Raw genomic sequence first — 23,505 nt, forward strand, 5'->3', positions numbered from 1 at the left:
TTGATTTTGCCGAGTTGTTTGTATATGAATGATTGTTCAATAAAAAAAAATAATAATAAATAATTAAAAAAAAAAAAAAAAAAAAAAAAATAAGGCCGGGGGGCTAAATGCATGCCAGGCAACGTTAATGCCGACATCAGAGCGACTGCAGCAACCTAAACCCTCGTATTATTACTATTCGCTCAGAGTTTTACTACTATATGACTTCGTCAGGTTTGTAACGTTTAATACCAATCACATTAATGAATATAATGAACTCGATGGTTGCATTTGCAAAAAGCTTAATGTCTTGATAAAACCAAAAACAATGTTTTACTTACATCAACCATTTCACAAGACAAAAAAACAGAACGCGGCAATAAGAGAAGGAAGGGAAAAGTGGGGTGTTCGCCACCTCCTGGAGACAAATGGAAGTGTAACTGGGGAAATTTTCTGCAGGACGAGGAGACAACATGTCATTCAGAAAGCTTTGGTTTCCGTGGTTTTTCCGTTTAATACCAATGATCGATAATATCTAAATTGCATAAATGTTTCCAATTACCAATATTCCTATCATTTTAATATCACAAAAAGCATGATATATTGACCAATTAAAGTGAGCTATAACAGAAGGCAAGCTTTATTTTTTGAAAAAGGACAACTTACCAAAAAATAAAGCTTGCCTTTTGGTATAGCTCACTTTTATTGGCCAATATACTATGCTTTTCTGAACATACCAAAGAAATGACAATGAATTACATATTCAACTAGGATTAAATTTAACTTGCTTGTTTTATGTGATCCATGCAAGTGGGCATCTTTCAGAGTGGAGATGTGAACAAGATGCAACCAGAGCAGCCTGGCTCTGCAAGTCCGAATTACTTATAAACTATGAGACCAGAAAGGCAGTAGTCCTGCAAATGGACTTGCAGGAACGTATTATGGATCAACAGAGGTCACTTATCTCCCTCTACAAAGCCCCAAAGGTAGAGTGGGCAGGCCCTGTCAGCTGCAAACTGGAAGGTATTGTCTCTGTACTGGGAAAACAATAGAGATACAGTTATTGTTTGGCTAATCCGAAAACATAATAAGTTTTTTTTTTCCTTTAGGTGATGTTGCTGTTGCCCTAAAGGGAAGGTGAGCCAGGGAGCAGGGCGGGTGGAATCCAACCCCTGCAGAGGTGTCCCCAGGGGCGGATTAAGGTGTACAGAGACCCCTAGGCTACAGTAGTCCATGGGCCCCCCAACCCCACCCCCCTCCGCGCCAATGGGGGCCCCCTTGCAGGCTGGCACACGTGGGGCCCCTAGGCTTAAGCCATATCTAGCCTGTGCGTTAATCCGCCCCTGGGTGTCCCCTCCCCTTTCGGGACACCGACATGCGGCGACCTGGTTGGGATCCGCCGTGCTGGGGCGAAGGTGTAGGGGTCAGTCCCTTAGAGGGGTCCTGTGGGGCCATCAGGGAGGTCTCCGAGGGGTCCCACTCGAGCTCCACCTCCTCCAAGGGGAAAGGAGCGGTGGTCGAGAAGTCCGGGACCTCCTCGGGGACATGGACTGGGGTCACGGGCACAGGGGCATGAGTCACAGGCACAAGGGCATCGGGCGGAGCCGGGGCCGGCACGTCAGGTGCGGGCAGAGCAGGAGGTGGGACTGCTGACGGCGCCGGGACCTTGGGCACGGTCGGAGCCACATATGGCGCCGGGACCTCGGGCATGGGCGGAGCCGCAGGGGCCTCGGGTGGTGCAGCAGCCACAGCAGGGCCTCCATTGAAGCAGGAGGCAGAGCAGAGATGGGCGGAGCAGGAACCTCAGAGGGCGGTGACGCAACAGGAACCTCGGAGGACGGCGGTGCAGCTGGTGGAGGCGGGGCCCCAGCAGGCACCGCCGACTCAGGATCAACAGGGGGCACCGCAAACTCAGGACCAGCAAGGGGCACTCCCCTAAAGGGATAATCCGCCAGCAGCGGTTTGTCTATGGCGGCTAGATAGGCTTTAATTACTTGTTAAGGCGACGCAGCGGTGATATCCCGGATGAGCTCTGCCAATCCCCGGATCAGGAGGAGTTCCTCCTGATATTTGGCAGGGAGAGAAGCAGGGGAGAGAGAGGCAGCTCCCAAGAAGATTGTCGGGGCTTCCTCTGGACTCCTCTCCTTGTGCTTCCTCCTTTTCTTCCTCCAGTGTGTGACTGTCAATGGAGGTTGCGTTGTTTCCGAGACGACGGCCGCCGGGTTGGCAGCCTCCGCCCTGTGCAGCGCAACTGGCAGGATCCTCGCCGTAGTCACTTGCTGCACAAGTTGCTGGAGGTTATCGTGCATCTCGCTCATGAGGTGCACGTTCCTGGGCGGAGTCATCTCGCTTAGGAGAGTCCCGCTCTGGCTGACCAACGAGGTGAAGGAGGGGGACCCGCAGGTGACTGAGAAGTCGAGCCTAGGGAACCTGCAGGCATCTGACAAGGCGTCGGAGGCAGGACTGAGGACCAACGACGAGGCGTCGGAGGGGGACTCGCAGGCGACTGCCGAACTGGAGTCATAGGACCCGCAGGTGCCCCCTGAGCCCCAGCCTAAGTGACCGAGGGCGAGCCAGGGGGAAGGCCGAGTGGGACATGACCCCTGAGGAGGTGTCCCCTGCCCTTTCGGGACACCGAAAGACGGGGTTCAGGCCGGGATCGACCTCGCCAGGGCGAAGGCAGAGGAGTCATCAGGGAGGTCCCCAAGCGGTCCCACTCGAGCTCCTCCTCCACCAAGGGGAAGGAAGCAGTGGTTGAGAGGTCTGGATCCTCCTCGGGGACATGGACTGGGGTCACGCGCACCGGGGCAGGAGTCACAGGGGCTGGAGTAACAGGGGCCGGAGGAGCGGCAGGCACGTGCGGAGCTGCAGGTGGTGCTGGGATCACGGGCGCTGCAGGGGGCGAAGCAGCAGCCTGAAATGGGGCCCCACGTTCGGAGCAGCAGCCGGAGGCGGGGCCTCGGGTGGAGCAGCAGCCGGAGGCAGGGCAGGAGGAGCCTCAGGCGTGTGCGAAGTTGCAGGCGTCGCAGCAGGTGGAGGCGGAGCAGCAGGTGGAGCCACGGGCAGAGCGTCAGGTGCGGGCGGAGCTGTAGGCAGCGCCGGGACCTCGGGCGCGGGTGGAGCAGGGGCCAGAGTCTCGGGCGGAGCAGCCGGCGGAGGCGGGGCTGCAGGCGGCACCGGGACCTCGGGCGCGGGCGGAGCCGCAGCAGGAAGCTTGGGCGGTGCAGCAGGGAGCTCGGGCGCCGCAGCGGACAGCGACGCAGCAGGGAGCTCGGGCGCCGCAGCAGACATCGATGCAGTAGGGACCTCGGGCGATGCAGGAGGCGGCGACGCAGCAGGAACCTCGGGCAATGCAGGAGGCAGTAACACAGCAGGAACCGCAGCGATCGCCGACTCAGGGCCAACAGGGGGCGCCGCAGCCGGAGCCTCGCTGGGCAGTGCGGTAGAAACCGGGACAGGCAGATCAGGCTGGACAGGCAGATCAGGCTGGACAGGCGGGACAGGCAGATCAGGCGCCGGCAGGACAGGCACATCAATAATTGCTACCAGGGTTGGCGCCATAAAAGCAGGAGTTGCCCCTTTAAAAGCTCTTTGGACCCACGGGATGGCGTCCCAAACCGACCTGGCCCCTTTAAAATCCAGGCGTGCTTCCCGGAAGGAGTAGGCTGCTAGCGGTGGCAGCTTTGTGGCCGTAATGTGGGCTTTGGGTTAGGCTTGGGCGGTATCCAAATTTTGATACCGTCAAACCTCCTCCCTATTTTACTTTGGTATACGGTATTACCGTGAATAATAAAAAAATTGTGACGTAAGGCTCAGACAGCGTCACCAAACTGTTGGCTTGTGCCTAAACCATTCAGAAACTGAATACCAAACACTAATACTGAAACAATAACAAAATTATATGCAGAACAATATTAACAACTTTTATTAGCAACAAATAGCAGTTTATAAAAAAGTGCAAATACAACAGTCAAACAGAATTAAATTAACATAAACATCCAGAACAGTTTTCGCACAGAGCTGCGCACACAAGTCAAATTAAATCACACCGCCTGAACAACTTTTAATAACAAAGAGCAGCTTATAAAAAAGTGCAGACCTACAACAGTCAACCACAGTTGAATTAACATAAACATATCCATATTATAAAAAGTATTGCAAAGCAATAGTCCTAAACAAAAACTTCTTTCCAGTCTTATTTCCAATATTGTTTTTAACGTAAACCAAATAGAATATCTGAATCAATTAAATAAATCCGTATTTACCGCTTCGGGTCGAAACCCGAAATACTGCCAAACTGCAGAAGTTGTGTTCTTTTTTTTCGAGACCAGGGGCCTCATGTATAACAACGTGCGTAGAATTCACACTAAAACATGGCGTACGGACAAAACTAGGAATGTGCGTAAGCAAGAAAAAATCCAGATGCATAAAACTGTGCGTAAGCACAGATCTACGCACATTCCCTTTATAAATCCCAATGAGCGTGAAATTTTACGTACGTGAACGAGCCCACAGCCACTCCCCCGACCCGCCCATATTTATGTATATTTGCATATGTAAATCTGTATAAATGCCCGCTTTGTTCTATGTTTTTCTTAAACAACAATGGACAAACCACGAGGGAAAAAGAAGTATTTCTGCGAGTGTGAAGTGGAGGTCATGTTAACAGAAATCGAGAAAAGAAAAGTGATATTATTTGGTGGTATAAGTGGCATCAGCAATAAACGAAAGTTGACGGAGTGGCACAGCGTGGCGGAGTCAGTTAAAAGTGTTGGTTCCAAAATTCGCACGGTGGCCGAAATTAAAAAGAAGTGGTCGGACATTAAAATCGACGTGAAAAAACGAGCGGCCGCTCACCGTAAGAGTCTTAACAGCACAGGTGGAGGTAGCGGAATTCCCGGTCTCACACCCTTTGAGCAACTAGTTGCTGCGATGATTGGGGACACACTTTTATCGGGTGAGGGGGACGCTGATGTCATCGCGGGTGAGTTTTTCTTGTACCATACTTCTTTGAATTACTTGCATGTTTATGAATAACACGTAGGGCGCAGATGCGGTGTTACTTTCGTTTATTCTGTTTGTTTATTCTTACAGACAACAGTACAAGAGGTGCCCTCAATGCATTAATAGAGTACATTAATAGAGGGAAAGTGCTTCCTATTTACATAAGCAAATTCGTTCTCTGAAGGTGACTTAATAGCAATGTGCGCGCAGTCGATAGCTTCGTCTACGTTGGGAAAACCGGACATCGTTGCAAATTGCACTTTAATATTTGCCTGTTCAACCACAGTGTAAGGAAATTTTATATATCTGGGCAAGGGCGTAACTTTGGCTGGAACATTGGGGGGGGGGGGGGGTGGAAGTCTTCACCCATGACAGGGGAAACATGATTATTGGGGGGAGGTGGTCATGACCCCCCTGGAAATTACGCCCATGTATCTGGGTGACAAGCAGATTTTGCCGTCCCATACAACACCGGCATGGCGCGACTCAGTGTTGACTGAGAAATACCCGATCAGTCCGCAAGTTCTCGCTGAAAAGCACCTGTGGCTAAGAACCCGCGAGTGGACAGAACTTGTAAAGGAACAGGTAGCCTATAGCGCAATTCCTCATCGTCTGCTTTTGTAATGCTGGCCCCAGTTTAGCACACAGCTCCAAAAGGATTGCTCTTGGAAATCTGAATCGACTTAGAAGCCAGTCATCATCATGGGCCAGGAAATCAGTATATGATCCCTGAATACGAGCTCTATTCTGACTCTTCCATTTGCAATGTCCTCTAACAATGCAAGAGCAGCCATGGTTGGAATATTTTTTGTCTTTCCCTGCACCGTTTTATTGTCACAGATTGATTACGATCAGGTGACCGATGGCCAAATAATTTCGGTGTATTTCATGCAGACCGCGTCATGAATGCGAGTCTGACACAGTGAAACTGCAGTAGCACTCTTTTGCCAGTAGGTGCCTCCATTTTGCCAAATCGAGCAGAAACTTGCGTACGCCTTGTCTGGGGTTGCCGTGAGAATGTGCGTGGCGGTACGCCAAGTTTAGTTTTTATACATCTCGACGTGAGCGTGGAAACGGGCGTGCGCAACATTTTCGTGCGTAAGCACCGTTTATACATGAGGCCCCAGGTCACTTGGTGCGCGACTCGCCATCTTTCCCCACCTCTCTATTTCTCCTCCACGCTGTCATGTGATGACAACCACGCATACGCATTTTTAGGCATTAAATAAATTGTATTTAATATTTAATCCGTGTCTCCTATATAAGTGCATTGTTTTTATGACGGTATAACGGTATTGAAACTGATACCGTTGCTATTTTTAGATCCCGCAGTATACCATATTACCGTATTACCGCCCAAGCCTACTTTGGGTACCTGAGGGGGTGACGCCGCGGTGAAGTCCAGGGTGATCGGGGATTCCCCCCGATCACTGGCAGGGAGAGGAGCGGAAGAGAGAGAGGCGGCTCCCAGGACGATCTTTCCTACTTGGCGAATGCACCTTCATGCCCACAGCTTACTTAATTACATTGTCAGCCTGCTCTACTGCAGCCGGTCAGGTTAAGTTCTCTGAAGGACAGCAGGCTCACCCCCAGGGCCCTTGGGCTTCTTTTCAGAGAGCTGACATCCATAAAGGCAACGTCCCTGCTGCTCTGTTCTCTTGTTCCTGGGCATGATGCTGAAGGACCTACAGTGTTTTAGTAGATGTCCACTGGGCACATTGATGCATTGATCAAGTAATGTGGGCTTCTACCATAGATACCACCTCCAATAGGGGGAGCCAAAGTGGCAGTCAGTAGTCTGATCAACTGTTGGTCTACCCCATAAGAGAGAATGGCTACCAATAAAAATCTGTCCCCCCTCCCCCAACCACCCCTCGATTACCTGGATCTGATCTAATTAAAAGCTGATAGGTTCTCCCAAGGCCCCCAAGCAATATGCTTCAAAGTGGCTAGAAACAGGCATTGTGTGAACGGCGGTTGGAGCTGGAAGCTGGGGCAGATCATATATCCATCAATTATTGCAATAGTGGGGCCGCGATTCCTGTCTGGCAATTAAATAATTCATATCTAAGAATTTGTCTCAGTGTTTGATCCTCTTTATTGGTGGGCGGTTTGTCTTGAACTACAAACAGAAATATAGTGAATTCAGTCAGTGGTCTGGCTGGAGTTTTGGTGTCTGACAACAGAAGAAACCAGTAGGGGAGTCATGCTCCATGTGGCAAACATTGGGTTAGGGTTCTGGTTAGGGCTGGGCGATATCATATTGATATTATATCGCGCATGCGCAATAATCACCAGGGCTTCAGATAACAGACGAAGCATTTGGCTGGACACCAGCTTTTCGGTGATATACGGACATTTATTTACGGCCATTATTTGGTAAGAAGATTAGTAGTATGGCTTAAATATTAATGAGATGCGTTTTGTGATAGCCAAAAGTTAGTAATCTGTATAAACTTTATGTTTCTTAAAATCGATTAGCGTAGCACACCACATAATACTGTTTTGGTATACTACGATTTGGTATACTACGGTTTGGTATACCTCAGTGCAATATGCACTTAAGTCGCGGTGAAGAAGAGCAGCCACGATATCTTTTAAAAGAGGAGATCTTGTGGATAAACAAGGTAAAAAGACGTCGGCGGTGTGGTGGTACTCTTTGCTAGTGTTGTAGTTTTTTGTGGTGTCGGTCTTGTCTTGGTCTCCATTCTATTTGGTCTCGGTCTTGTCTTGGTCTCGACTCTATTTGGTCTCGGTCTTGTCTTGGTCTCGGACATAGCGGTCTCGATGGGATGGGGAAAAAAAGAGAAAACTGCACATCCTCACAGAACAGTATCATTATTTATTACGCGCCTCAATTCAAATGCAACCAGTCAGATGCATCCATTTCAAAAATGTTACATTTTATACATTTTCTTCACGGACACTGCCAGTGCTTCACAGTCCACACACATCATACATCGTATCATACATCGGCAAAGAAATGTCTGAAAATGTCCGCGAAGTCTATAGAATAGTTATAATCCAAATAAATTAGGTATTTTACATTGATTACAAAGCACGGTCTTAGAGGTGCAAGTCAATCTGGAGGCTCATTCTCTCCATTCTCTTCAATTCAAAGCAAAGGATCATTACATAGCTGTATTCATAGCTTACCCGAGGCCTCTGTCCCTGGTATAAGAGACTTAATATGAACATCTTTCTGGTACATCCCATCTCTTTCCCTTGACGAGGTCTGATAAAATGGTTATAGGAGAGGATTGCTGAGAATATTATTTTCCATCAGGTCTCGTAACTATGAGAAATCTGGGAGATTTTAAATGAGAGACATATGGACATATGGACAATATAATTGAAAAGATAACATGAATTTGATTTAATGAGTAATGACACTTTACAACAATACCTTTTTTCTCTACAGTTGATCTGGGTAATGTGATGTCGATTCTAGACCTAGTCTGTTTTCAGTCTTGGTCTTGGTCACGACCAGATTTGGTCTTGGTCTTGGTACCCTCAAGTCTCGGCAGTGTCTTGGTCTTGATACCCTCCGGTCTCGGCAATGTCTTGGTCTCGGTGTAGGCGGTCTTGACTACAACACTACTCTTTGCAGTTCAAAGTCTGACACATTTATTAAACATAAGGATATGCCGTATTTATACTAATAATGACTTTTGGGCGTCAAACAAAGCCTCATTAATATTTTAGCCATACTACTAAACTGCTTATAAGTTGTGGGCGTAAATAAATGTCCGTATTTCACCGAAAAGCTGGCGCATGGCCAAATGTTGCGCCTGTCATCTGAAGCCCTGGTGATTATTGCACATGCACGATGCAATATCGATATGATATTACCCAGCCCTAGTTCTGGTTAGAGTTAGGGTTATGATTAGGGTTAGGATATGGTTAGGGCACAGAATGGTCAATTGACTCAGGAGAAGAGAGCAAAGATATGGGTCACATCCCACAGTCAGACCATTTGAATATGGTCAAACTATCCATGTGAAAACAACAAGGTGTGTGACAGCAGTTTGTCAGAAACGCTGAGCCTGTGGTTCAACCCAATCCGCTGCCTTCTTTGGACCTCCGCTGTTTGTCCCTCTCCGGCTGGAAGACGCCATGTCTGTCTTTCAGTTAGCTGTTCAAAACGTAGACGAGAAGAGGATGGACTGTAATCTAAGAAGCACCATGAACAAAACAAAACCAGCACAGGAAAGTGGACAGCGTAAGCCACACTCCTTTCCGGCTGCAGCCAATCACCTCCTCTCTGAGCAATGCCTGGTGGGGGAGTCACAGCGAGCCATGACCCTGCACTGGGGCGCAGTACCCTCCCCATCTGGTGCTGATTACCCAGCCCCAAGGAACATGATGACAAATGCGGCTCCACAGGGTGTCCTGCAAGCACGGTCTGTCACAGTGGACTCCGTCTGATTGTCTAAACTCACGCGCTTTGTGTGGGGAGTAATTATTCCTTAAACAACCCCAGTTCCAGTGGGCAATAGAACAGCCATGATGGCGATGGCCACTGCATGCTGAGAATGGACCAGAACAAATGTGTGATTTTCCTGTTTCCCATCTGATAATACAATAATAACAATTATGAGCTCATCTTTCTCATCAGACTTCACAGAGATCACTTCATATGGAAATGTCCTTTTACCGCTTTAAAAATAACTCAGTTATGAGTGTTAGATGGTAAATAGCCTAAATTTAAGCTACACACAGTGTGAGAGGTCAAACAGGGACAGAGTAACTGAGGCCTTGCTGAAATAGAGGTCTGGTGTATGTTTAATATGCAGCTCATGATGGGATGTGAAGCTGGAATCACATGCGTTTATAAACATCCACAGGGATGCATTTTACTTATTTAGCAGACACTTCCATCCAAAGGAAACTACCCTGACTGCCACAGGATCAGAACTACCAACTTTCTGATCACAAGCACAGCAGGCTAACCCACATAACCACACACACTGAAGAAGCAGTCCTCACATTGTGGGTAACCTCCAAAAACAATAGTTTGCTTGAAACAGAAAGACATGCACAAAAGCCCCACCCTGGATGTAATGCGGTGTCTCAGCCTGCACTGACAGCCAATGGTTGGGGTCTGCGGGCTCCCATCTGATTTCACACCGATGAGTCTCCGGGGTTTTCCAACATTCCCAGGATGCTGTCAGCTGTGATGTACCCTAATCTGATGCTACAACAGCAGAGGGTTAAATAAATAGCCTCTTTTCACTGCAGAATTCCAGTGATTTCCTTACAACTGCTTCAACTATTTACATTTACGGTTTGATGACACTAAGAGAGCAAGCTAAATTAAACAAACACTCAACCACCAATACAGGATGTCCCAATCGTGTACGGTTTTGGCTCATTTTCACCCATTTGAACTGAGTCTATTTCACACAAAGATTATAGAGCTTGATGAACAGTTGAAGGTCAAAACTTCACTGACCACAGTATGCCGTTATAGTATTAAATTAATCCATTAGCCAAGCTGTGCAAATGTAATTAGTGTCAGCAAGCCTTTGGCGTTGTGTCTTCATTCTGGCCTTGGGAAAAGGCTCTTCGTAAAGGTCTCAGCCCGGACGCCTCACAGGAAAACAGGTGGTGAGACAATTCTTCTGCACAGAAGACACTATCAGTCCTGGGCAGGGCTGTATGCTGGACTGGAGTTCCTCTCTCTGAATGGATCATAGAGTTAACTTTCGGGGAGATGATTTACAACCCCAACATGGGACATTCTGGTCCATTGTGTCACCTCACTGCAAATATTAAGTCAAGCCATCTACTGTCTATGTGCAGGAACAGGGGGAGCTGAAATGACCTTCCTCCAGGATCAGGGGCTATAAAAACCCCAGAGCACTGTGCAGATGGCACGATGCACATGTGGCAGATATGCAGAGCTGTGACACCAGGACCCTGCATCACAGTTCACTCAGGGAGCACCAGGTCACATTAAACGTCACCAACGCCTCACACCTTTGTGCCCTGCGGCTCTTCGCAGATGAGGTGGTCTCAGGGTTTGAAGGATGAACACAGAAATATGAGAGACTTAAGTGTATCTTGTCTGACGTGCCTTAGAGCAGCTTGATGGAGACAGAAACATGGGCTACACCCACCTATAACCTGCCCAGCTCACTGCTCTCGATCGATAACAAACTGATTTACCGCAAGTGAATAACTCATAGTGGACCAGTTTATTGCTAAGAATAATCACTTGCTCATAAATAATGTGCAGTCAGTTCTGAAAACAAATGTTTTTCCATTTCAAAATTAATTTTTAAAAATCAATTTCAGTTGAATGGCCCTACATCATATTTTACCCCAAAAGATGGAGGCAATTTCATGCTACGTCTGGGGAGGATAAAATGGCTCTTTACCATTATATTTGAAACCAAATTTTCTGTCGGCAAGTACATTTGAGGAAGTACAGCCACCTAACGGACATAATTCATAGCGACGTCACAATTGACAAAGATCATAATTTTATACTTCCTGCTGGTTTTTCACTCTCACTTTTAAAAATGCACCTTTTTAAGAGATGTCTGTCATGCAGAGCAGATTTCTCTCCAATCACTTACTCTAATTATTGGTATCTTTCCTTCTTGGTTAAAACTTTGCAATGTTACCCTGTTGCTTAAACAGCACCCTCTGGTGCTCATCATATCATGAGAACAATGTTAAAATCTAGAAGCAATCTTTTGCAAGGTAAAGGGAATTACTGCTTGCCAATGTGCTCCAAAAATGTGATTTGAGCGCTGCCATGACTAGATCTCATCATGCAAATTGGAATCAAAGTGGCTTGTTGAAAAATTTTTATTCATAATATTAAATGAGCTGTAAATTTATTCTCATTTTCACCTAAAAGAAAAAGTGCTGCTGTAGCAGACTATACATGCATGGGGGCAACAGAAAGCTGGATATAAAACAGGGACACCCACCCAAGAGGCTTTGGGGTTACATCATCGTTAAACTAAACCGCTGTCATGGCTACGATATGCTGTTAGCAGGTCACATGGTCAGGCAAGCACTCAGATTGATGGACCTGCAGCCACGGTCTCCAGGCCAGGATATGTCAGCGCTCCAGACCAGCTCAGTCCACAAACACAAAACGGTGACAAGATATGGAGGCGGAGTTTAAGCTACTGGGCACGACTCAATAATAAGTGCCCATGCAGGTGACGCCCAGGGCGTGAGTGTATTGGAGCACCGTGCGGCCAGTAAGCAGTTTCCACCAATGGGAGAGAGAGAGAGAAAGAGCGCAAGAGAGAGATTGGTTATTGCACAGTGTTGAGGGCCAACCAGCTACATCTGCTGGGTGGAGTTGCCGTTCCAGGTGTTGTTGTCGTCCTCACTGTCTTCCTGCGTCCTCAGTCTGTAGATCTTCCCATCTTTTTTGAAGTCATCCGCTCGCTTTTCCAAAACTCGTTTGCGAATGGGTTCCCTGAATGCACAAATGACAATCATGAATATAGTTCAAGCACAGTAAGTGCAGAAACCTTTTTTACAATTTATGCAGCTATTAAATATTTATCCACTACACACAAAATAAACGACACAAAATGGCTTTGGGGCCTACTGACTTTGTGTTATTGTACAGTCATGTCACTCTTCATTACTCTTCTTTACAAGAAGTGACCTCATAACCTAAACTGTGTGGCGGCGGATTGGCCAGTCATAACTGCCAATCTGAGCATCACCGTTTTGCTTCGCCAGACGATACGGTGGAAGGTCCGGGGCGCTGTGGCGGGACGCTGGAAGCGGAGCCGGGGGGCGGCGGGGTAGTGAAGAGGAAGCTGCTTATGAATCTCCACACGGCTAGCAGGGGGTAAAAGATGGTGCCCAGCACCGACCAAAAGCCCCCGGCCGAGGAGGGCACCATTGTGTTAGCAGGCCGGCCAACCTGCACCAGGAAGCAAATGGAGGACACGGGTCACAGAACGGCACCAGTAACTGTCCACCCTCAGCTGGTCCCGAGGGCTCCCTGGTTACTGGTTACCCCCAATGGACCAGGCTGCCTGACACTAGTCTCATTTCATTGGTCCCACTCTGGGAGGAACTGGCAGGAAAGTGTGTAATCCACACGTAAAGTACCCAGAACTCTCCGTAAAGCTGGTATGTTATGTGGAGCTCATGATTAACATGCAAGTCCATTATCCATCTGCCATAAACTGCCCTACAGTTCAGGTTCTCTGAGAACTGGAGTCTGTGCCGGGAAGCAGAAGGTGTACAGAACACCCAGGAAGGGGTCACAGACACTCACAGCAAGCAAAACAGAGACATCAGCTCACCTAAGCAGATGCGGGGGGAAATGGAGTACAAAGGGGGCAGTGACAACCCACCAATTCCATGCACTGGGGGGCCAGATCACAGTGGAACTGGAAGCTAAATGCTGGGTCCTTCGCATTGTCAGCTGGAGACCCCCACCCTCCCCCCAAAAGGCATGTCTAGAGGGGGACAGCCTACACCCACCTATCCTGCTCTCACGCCAGTGATAGAATGTGTACAGTCTGCAGTGATGCCCTGATTGGAATTCAGGGGGACACCACTTACTGGAAGAAGCACCACTGAGGCACTGGGAACCAGCTCCAGCTCCAGCAAGGTCTGGTCAAGGTCCTCCTGTGTGAACTCCCGCCTCGGGAACATGGTGGCCAAGGAGAAGTTTCCGTACCGGTTCCCTACTTCCTGCACAAAGAGAGACAGGAAGTTGATGTGGATCAACACTGGGAGGACTAAGCATGGAGCACGATGTCACAGGAGGAGCGGGTCACAGCACTCATCCTGACGACCACACCGCTTGCTGTGAAAGTAAATGATGTACAAGCATCTAAATGTGGACTTGTGGATGTTTCTGTACAGTTACAGACCATCAGACAACAGTGTGAAAAACACTCAGGAAATTTACAAACACCGGCCGTCCTATTCAGATCTGTAATACCAGGTGTTAACAGCAAAAATGGAGAACATGCTGCTACTAGACCCACCAATGCGACAGGGAAACAGGAATCAGTCATTGTTTAACCTGACATTCCCCACCCCCAGAATGCTTTGGCCAATGAGACAACGGGGCAAGGATATGGACACACCTGGGCAGCAAACTCCCTGGCCTCCCGCAGCCTGGTCTCAGAGGGGAACTGGTTGGTGAAAGAAGAGCCGTCTGGGAGGCGGAACTGTATCCGGGCCACAGCACTGAAGAGACAGAACAGGAGGGGGTCCAAAATCACGGGAACAATGAGTGGCCCACGGCCCGGGTATGGCCAAACCTCCCAATGGCTCCTCTCACTCTGACAGTGGGGGATCCACTGTACCTCCTCTCCTTCTGCAGCGCCTCCTTCCGGGCCTCCTGCTCCGCCTTCGCTGCCTGAAGTGCCGCCACCTTCGCTGCCTCCGCCTCCTCCGTACTCTTGGCGTAACGAGCCGCTCTCTCTACCCGATCCTGGAAGAATAGCCACTACCCGGTTTCTACCTAGTTCCCCTGCCCCTTCACCCCAGGCCCCTCGCCCCCACAGCGCCCCCTCACCAGCGCTATCTGCTGACGCACACGATCCCGTGCTGCCCGCTCCTCTGCCTTCTCGCGGTTGCGCTCCTCCAGCATGCGCTTGGTGCGCTCACCCTCCTGCTTCTTCTTGTAGTCCAGCATTTCCTTGCCAAGCTTCCTCCGTTCCACCTCCTTCCTTATCTGATTCTGGGCAGAGCAGACAGGGAGGGGTTGGCCAAGATCACAGCAGCACCAAGAACAGGCCATAGCAAAATTAAACGGCTAATAAATGCGCAGTGACCCCCACTGAAGTCACAATGGCCCGAGGAGGTCATGGCTGCTCCTGGCGTAATACTCCTTGCTAAAGAATGTGCTTTCATCACAAGAGTCTACCTCCTCTTCTCCTCTCTTTTTCTGTTCCCGTCGCTCCTCCAGCTTCTTTGTCAGCCTGAAGGGGGTTTGACAGTAGCAGAATCAATGTCTATGGAGTCCAAACAGACCTCCGGCACCTTTCCGTACCTGCCCACCCAGGCCCCGATGGGACTCACCTCTCCACCTTGGCATTCAGGCTCTCGTCAGACTGGGAGCTGAGAGAAACATCATCTGACGACAAACTCCTGTCATCAGAGGGTGTGGCATGGCCTGAGGGCCCCCCATCCTCCACTGGACAAGACAGCGGCTCTGGGGACAGTGTTGAAGGGACATCGTGTTGGGATGGACCAACCAGGACAGAGCTGTACACTGAGGCTTCAACAGTAACTAGCCCACTGTACTGAACCTGATAAGCTCTGTAAAATTCAAAGCACACATGTGCTGTTTGTCTAACACTGCACTGTATGGACAAAACAGACTTCTGGTCCAGTGTGTCCCTTACAGTAGGCTTAAGGCCCACAATGCCCCTGGACTGAATAAGGGGACCTGGAAGATGTATGGACATACAGCTAATTGCTAATGTACACCTCAGCAGTTCCTACCATATCTATATTCACTGCTACAAAGAATCACAAAATTCAGTCTGACTTCAGTCAACTGGAAAACATAACTGTTACGCTTGAAGGCAGAAGGTAGATATTTACAGCATGAGCAAACTGCCACTTTCAGTTACACATGGAGCATTACAGGTCCTGTGTGTCCCTCTTAGCTTTAGTTTCTGGGGCAGTGTGTGGCTCAGGAGGTTGAGACCCTGCAAGGGTGCAGTTATGTCAGTGTTGGGCCCTTGAGCAAGACCCTTAACCACAACTGTTTCAGGGACTGAATGACCCAGATTTGTCAAAGGTAAATCACATTGGATAAATGCCTCGGCTACAATTTATGCAAATGTAACGTTTAAGATATGAAACCAATGATCCCTAACCCTCTCATCACTTCCTGAAAAGACCTTTCCACTTCTTACAATGAAATACGATCCAAAACAAAAAAGGATCAACCATATGACAGAAGTCCAACTCAGGCCTCTTTAACACAGACATGACTCATTCCATGTGAAAGTGATGTTTCCCTTCCAAATCCATAAAATCTGTGAATAAAAAAATGTGATTTAAATTTTCAATTAATATATTACTGCGTATAAGTTAACCAACCTGAAACCCAGACCAGAAACATGTTTCCCAGTTGACCAGTTTTCTTTATGTTCCACCTAGGGAACATAAATCTGTCACCGCTTCACTGATACAAGTTGCCCCTCAAGGATCAGTTCTAGGTCCCAGTCTCTTCAACATCTACATGCTCTAGTTAGGTGAAATTATTCATCGCTATGGTCTCAGCTTCCACTGCTATGCCGATGACACATCTTTATATACGTGTCGATCCAACTGTGTCCTCATCGCCAACCATACTGATTGATTGCATTCATGAATTCAAACATTGGATAACAGCTAACTTTTTACGACTTAACCCTGATAAAACCTGAAATCCTATTTGTGGGTACTAAATCTGTCCTCTCTACCCTTCGTGACCTAAAAATTGATGTTGATGGGATCCTGGTGGAACCCTCAGTATCAGTCTGTAATTTGGGTCTCATCTTCGATCAGCTTCTTACCTTCCAACCACACATCAGCTGAATAGTACAGACAGCATGTTTTCATCTCCGTAACATTGCTTGTCTGCACTATTTCCTCAGTGTGAAAGATACCGAAACACTAATTCATGCTTTCATCACTACCCAAATGAATGATGGTAATGCATTATTTTATGGTCTTCCTACTAAATATGTCAATAGATTACAGTATGTTCAGAATTCTATGCTCGTTTACTTACACAAACTAAAAAATCTGCTCACATCACTCCTGTCCTCTATGACTGGCTGCCAGTTTATTTAAGAATCAAACATAAAAATATACTCGTCACCTTCAAAGCCCTCCATGCTTTAGCCCAGGGGTCACCTACATGGAGCCCGCGGGCACCAGGATGCCCCCAAGGACCACATGAGTCGCCCGCGGACCTGTTCTAAAAATGGCACAACTCACCAGTGAGCAGCGTCTAAGATTTAATTTTATCCTGTTGCTATTCTTCTTTAATCACATTTGCATTTATATAGATTTGAAAGTGACAACATATTAAAAAAAGCATTTAAAACATGTTTATTATACTAATAAGTTTAGGAGGGCGTTTCAAACTGGTAGCCCAACGTATGGCTCAGTACCTTTGAAGTAGCTCTCAGTTTCAAAAAGGTTGGTGATCCCTGCTTTAGCCCCTTATTATCTGTCTGAGTTACTGCTTCCTTACAGTCCAGCCCACGTACTAAGATCATCTGATGTTAACTTACTCACCATACCTAAGCACAGGTTATCAACTATGGATGGCAGAGCTTTTAGTGCAATAGCCCCTTTAGTGAAATGCTCTTCCTCTGTCTTTGTGAAGAAAAATATATTATCCATTTCAAACTCCTGTTAAAAATACATCTCTTCAATGGATATTATTCATCTGACTTGTATTGTCTCATTAAATATGTTTTTTTTTTTTGTTAAATTGTAAAGTGTCCTTGAGTGTATGAAAGGCGCTATATAAATGAAACTTACTACTACTACTACTACTACTACTACTATGGAGTGAACCATAGTGTCTGAGGCAACCACTGAGTCCCCCTCACCTATAGAGGGAGCCATAGTGCCTGAGGCCAACATTGAGTCCCCCTCACCTATAGAGGGAGCCATAGTGCCTGAGGCCAACATTGAGTCCCCCTCACCTATAGAGGGAACCATAGTGCCTGAGGCCAACATTGAGTCCCCCTCACCTATAGAGGGAGCCATAGTGCCTGAGGCCAACATTGAGTCCCCCTCACATTAGAGGGAGTCAAAGTGTCTGAGGCTACTACCACTGAGTCCCCCTCACCTACAGAGGGAGCCATACTGTCTGAGGCTAATGCCGAGTCCCCCTCACCTTTTGAAGCAGGTGAAGCCACACTGCTGTCTTCTGCTGGCGGGCTGGCCTGGGACTCCGACAGGGTAGGCACTTGCTGTACAACTGGGTCCTGGGCCACAGGGGGCTGGAGGGGAGCAGTAGCAGCAGGTGTACCCGCAGCAGCAGCTGCCACAGCCCTGTCTGGTGTGCCCATCTGCTGGTCATGCATCTGGCCAAAACAACCCAGAGTCACACGGTTCAGCCTGACGCACCTGTTCTCATGATTAGGACACCTTGTGTGTTAACCTGGGTGATTATGACAAGGACACTTGTAAGGAGGGGGGACCGATCTCCACCTGTCTGACTCTGGAGATCCGCTTGACGAGCTCCTCGACTGACATGCTGCCGGCGATCACCTCCAGGGGGATTCCGTTCTCTCCGATGAAGAAGCTGGAGGGGATACACACTACGGGATCTTTGAAAGTCGGGTTAAGGAACGTGTGAAGGGGTGTTACTCAGGGGAGGTCTTAAGGGTGCTGGCATGGCCACATTGGACCGGGCATTACATTCATACGCAAAGCTTACAAAAAGGATACATATCTGAGAAAACTGTACACATGTCTCACTGCAAGAAAGAAAAGAAAAATCAAGACAAGGCTAAATAGGTAATCAGACAGACTCACATAGGTAATATCATCGTATCCGTTCGCAAAGTGAGACATGGCAGGTCGGTGGTGACAGTCGCATACCTCTTGGCATCTACTTTAATCGCGACGAAAGAGCTTCTGGTAGCCTCGGCCACACTGTCGTCCTCCCAGCTGGCGGTCATCTGTGAGGACTGCTCATCCTCCCCTAAAACACAGTATCGGGGAGTCGGGAAGCGGCTGTCAGTCAGCGGGGCGGGGGCTCACAGAAAAGCCGCACACTTTAACGTCCAGGCGCTAAGTCCGGGGTCTGTCACGGGGAGGGGACCGGGCGCTTTAATCTGGGCGATACAGCTAAATGTCTATTAATATAACACTACAGCGACGGGCGAAGCGAAAGCGGTCAGCTCGTTTTAAATTTAGCCAGACGGGATGCTTCCACCGACTTTACACTTTATTTCAACTTCAATATGGCGCAGAAAAGGCAATCGTGATCTGATGGGACAAACTCGCCAGCGCCGCGGTAAACCGGCTTGACCAGCGACTAACTAGAGGTAATGACAGTGCTGGTTTCAGGCAGCCAGGCCTCCTCCACCCCTGACCGGGCCGCCCTACGCCACAAGAGCCGTGCCACAGCAAGCTACCTGTGATAACGACGAGGAAGACGGCATTCTGCTGTTTGGCGGAGGCGATGGCCGCAGGGATAGAGCCCTCAAACCAACGCATTTTCACCACGGCCGCTGCAAGTCCCCCAGACTACGATCGCATCGGTGTCGGCCAGCTGACTAGAACCTTCAGCGCCACGGCCGGACGTTACGATGGGTGACGGAGCGCTGAGCTCCATGGGAATGGTAGTCCATGTGAATGGTAATTCATGGGAATTGTAGTCCGTAAGTTTGCAGCACTTCAATTCATTTAATCAGATAAAGTTGTTGGCGTCTTCCAGATAGAATCTGATTTTAAGGAATATTATCTCTATAAAATATAGTAAAAATTAATGTAGTAGTTCTTATATGGAAATACATAAAGCTCAACTGAATATAAGATTAAATGAATATATCAAATATGTGTCAATGTCCTGGGTTCGAGCCAGAGTTCCACGTGTGTGGAGTTTGCATGTCATCCCCGTGTCATCGTGGGATTTCCTCCGGGTACTCTGGTTTCCCCCCACAGTCCAAAAACATGCTGAGGCTGATTGGAGTTACCAAATTGCCCGTAGGTGTGCGTGAATGGTGTGAGTGTGCCTTGCGATGGGTTGGCACCCCAACCTGGGTTGTTACCTGCCCTGCGCCCGTAGCCTGGGACTCCGACCCAGGACAGGATAAGCGGTTTCGGAAAATAGATGGATGGATGGATGTGTCACTGTGGGTCTTTTTAAAACCCGATAGCTTTAGTCATATTTATAATCTATATCGAATTTCATATGTGCATTTTATGCAACATACCTTTATTCTTGTTTTGTCCAACCAAGTATCTAATTTTGAGTGGCCCTACGGCAAGGCTTTAGGCCTACTTGGGAGCCGCCGCTAGCATGAAAAATGATGATCATTTCACGTCCCTCGTAACCCAGGTAATTCTACTGCCTATTCTACCTAAAACTAGGGCCGGCCTTGTATGCATTATTATCAGAACAGAGTTGCAAGTAAGGCTGCATAGGGCACAAGGCAGGAGTATACCCTATCGGCAATTTAGAAATAAAAGTTAGCCTAATGTCTATGTCTATGTACTATTGGGGGACTTTGGTACATTTGGACGTATGTTACTGGAGAATATACTGTTTTTGAAGTCATTACTAGTGGCTCACTTAGCTTTCCATCCATCCATCCAAGGAGTTTTCAACAGTTGATTCTAGACTTGTAGTCAAGACTGCCTAAACCAAGACCAAGACACTACCAAGACCAGAGGGTATCGAGACCAAGACAGACCGAGCCAAGACCAAGACAAAGTCGAGACAAGACCAAGACCGAAAAAAAAGACTCCCTTAACTTTTGTGTGCTGTTGAGGACTGACATGATGGGTACTGACTGGTCCCAAAATCATCTGACAAAACAGCTAACACCTCCATCAACTGTCTATAGAAAGGGAAATATGTAACTGATTTCAATTATACTTAATTTGTAGATGAAATTGTAACATCAAATTGAAGACACACAATTATAAACTTGAAATTACATCATGTCCCATTGTAGTAGTACTAGCCAAATGACACTGTATGATATCAACAGCCCTGAAATGGATTAGGCCTGTTAAGTCAACACAATGTGATATGCAGATGTTATTTGAAATCCAATGGTTACATTTATTTAATCAACACCATTTTAAGTAAAATACTGTAATCAAACAATATAAAGACATGTGCACACGTCACTTGCATCAAATGCAAACTACAAATACTATATACCAATACAAACTGCACATCACATTGTGCATTAATAAAAATAAGGACAAGTGCTTAAAACATTCTGACATCTTGATGTCTGCAGTGACAACACACTGCCAATGATATCAAGCCTGTTGCTCAGTAGGGCAAGAACAATGGAACACAGACATTATGGACAAATAACAGATTGATAAACTAAAACAGATAGATGAAATACTTAAAAGCAGAGAGAGAGAGAACGAGAGCATCACTGTTGATAGGCATATTTTCAGAGAAGAGGGAGAGAGAGAAAACAGTTCACATTTTAAAATAGTGGTTGATTGCACTTCAGGAAAACTAAAGATTGCAACATCTTATAGCCTGTGATGCTGGATCTAACGTTTAACTAGCGCTACACTTATTTTGCGAGTTTAACGTGTATTTTGATTGGATGAGCACCAATGTCTAAATCACAACAAAATGCATGTATATCATTGATTGGTTACATTTGAATGGTGCGAAAGGCGAAATAATAATAATGTTGCATTATCGAACGTTACGTTTTGTGTCATGGATACTTTTCGCTCCAAATCTCCCGACCACTATGTCGATCTGAGACAGCAAGACCAAGACAGCGAGACCAAGACAAGACCGAGGGATCCGAGACCAAGACAAGAACAAGACCAAAGACCGTCGAGACTGTGACAAGACCAAGACCACGTAAAAGCTGTCTCAAGACATCCAACTCTAGTTGATCCTGGTCCGGGTTTCGGGTTGGTTAGCTTTTACGCAGTAATATATTCAGTGAAAATCTAAATAACATTTTTTATTCACAAATAATATGAATTTGGAAGAGAAACGCCACTTTCATACGGAATGAGTTAACTGCGTTAACAAGTATGTGTCTTCAAACAATTTATTCACGAAATAAAGGATCATATATGCCATATTCCGATACGTTTAAAAAAAACAAGTGCAAGCAGTGAGAGGATGTGACCAGCAGAGGGTGGCAGCACATTCGGTAGGAAAACCTCGAGATTTAGAACTGGCTTTTCAGAGTGCATGTAGGGCCAGCATGCAGTGTAGTTTTAACTGCAGCCTCTCTGTTTAAAAAGAATCGTTTAACGAGTCATAAGAGAGTAATGAGAAAAACAAGACAATGCAGAGGGAATGTATTTTGGAAGTCATAGAAGCCATGAGCAAACATGTATGTGGAAGATAATGCAGCAATCAGATCAATATATCAGATAGTGTTGAGGACCAGGATACAGGTCTGCTCCCCAGAGGAGTTATGAGAGGTACGTTAACAACCCTGACTAGAAATATTGTTTGTGCTGAGAGCAGCAGAAAGTAATGGTGAATTATTGTATTGTTCACTAAAATACACTACCAAGACTGCTTGAGTAACAAAACTATCCCCATGGGTCACCTCAGTACTGTACTGTGTAATTATAGTACACCCACTAAGGACCTGGACACTTTTATGCCAGCTTTTTTGGGGTTATATGCTTCCTTTTCTGAAGCAAAAGACAAAAATAAGTGCCTATTATACATAGTGACTTTTTAAAAGTGGGTAATACTAAACTCATGAACTATGCTAATATTGAGAAAAGCATAGAATCATGAAACACAGGACGTGATGTTAAACTGTCCGTTGTGCCAATGGATGGTACACATAAGGTTTCCCTTGATGTTGAGAGGAATGGGAACTGTATCTCAGACATGGGGAAGATGTAAATTTTGGGACACATCATCAGTAGTGTGCCTTTGAACCACAGGGTGTTTCGGCCTTTCAACACTAGACACCCTCATCAAAGGTGACCAGCTACAGAGTGATCAGGCCTGAGCTTGTGTCCCGTGCCCAATCATGAAAATTTTAGGGGTTCAAAAGTAGGGGTGGGCAACATGACAAAAATATCATATCACAATTTTTTTCAGACAGGATCGCGATCTGCAGTCCTGTCACGATTCTTTTTCATATTGGTTTTTAAGGCCATTTTGCAAGTTACTGAACAGAACAACCAAACTAATTCCCCAATAAAAAAAAAAATAGGCCTATAGGGTAACTTGTGCCGTTTCGGTTTTGGAAAATCGACACAAGAATCTTATTGCTGCTGCTGAATTCTTTTTAGAGACCAGCTCCTCCATGTTGTTCGTGCCACTTTGTTTCCATATGCGGGAATGTGTTCCATGTTGCACATTGCATGTTGGGACAAGGACATGAAAGGAAGAAAGGAAGAAATCAAAGGCACTACCTACTGTTAGCTGTTACCAGTTTATTGGTGCATCAAACCGGATTTGGCTGATAAAACTTTAGATGCATGTGTGAGCCAAGTAACTGCAAGTGATACGATGTACTGTGATGCTCTGGGGTCCCCATGACCCTGCACTGCCACTGTAGATGGGCATGACTTCTCCATCTGCCGTAAGACTTTATGTAGACTATATGACCAAAAGAATTGGTACAGGAATTGGTACAATTTCGTACAGGAACTTTTATGACATCCCATTCTAAATCCAAGGGGATCAATATGGAGTTGGTCCCCATTTTGCAGCTATAACAGCTGGCTCACAATTTCTGTTCTAGTTTATCCCTAACGTGTTAAATGAGATTGTTGTCAGGGTTCTGTGTGGGCCAGTGAAGTTCCTCCTCCCCAAACTCACCATGTCTTTATGGACCTTGCTTTGTGCACTGGGGC

At 46.9% G+C, this 23,505-nt stretch overlaps 1 protein-coding gene across 1 annotated transcript; it reads right to left on the bottom strand.

Moving 5' to 3' along the window:
- Positions 1–11,784: 11,784 nt before the first annotated feature.
- Positions 11,785–19,271, bottom strand: ubxn4 (UBX domain protein 4). The gene is made up of 13 exons (XM_023821641.2): positions 19,092–19,271; positions 18,553–18,655; positions 18,400–18,428; positions 18,160–18,278; positions 17,843–18,032; positions 15,013–15,145; positions 14,858–14,912; positions 14,507–14,671; positions 14,295–14,422; positions 14,073–14,175; positions 13,540–13,671; positions 12,687–12,889; positions 11,785–12,430 (listed from the first exon to the last, which is right to left on the bottom strand). Exons 1-13 carry the CDS (start codon positions 19,171–19,173, stop codon positions 12,292–12,294), a joined length of 1,581 nt encoding a protein of 526 aa, XP_023677409.2. The 5' UTR covers positions 19,174–19,271; the 3' UTR covers positions 11,785–12,291.
- Positions 19,272–23,505: the final 4,234 nt, after the last annotated feature.

This window comes from Paramormyrops kingsleyae, chromosome 16 (assembly GCF_048594095.1).
Source record: "Paramormyrops kingsleyae isolate MSU_618 chromosome 16, PKINGS_0.4, whole genome shotgun sequence".
Taxonomy (NCBI): Eukaryota; Metazoa; Chordata; class Actinopteri; order Osteoglossiformes; family Mormyridae; genus Paramormyrops; species Paramormyrops kingsleyae.

Bases quoted from the DNA above. Each gene is read 5' to 3' on its own strand.
- ubxn4 (XM_023821641.2), bottom strand. From the start codon at position 19,173: ATGCGTTGGTTTGAGGGCTCTATCCCTGCGGCCATCGCCTCCGCCAAA. The intron at 14,176-14,294 runs GTACAGTGGATC...CTGTCTCTTCAG, and splicing joins GCGCTGCAGAAGGAGAGGAG to TGCTGTGGCCCGGATACAGT. The intron at 12,890-13,539 runs GTAAGTGGTGTC...TTCCTGGTGCAG, and splicing joins CCTCAGTGGTGCTTCTTCCA to GTTGGCCGGCCTGCTAACAC.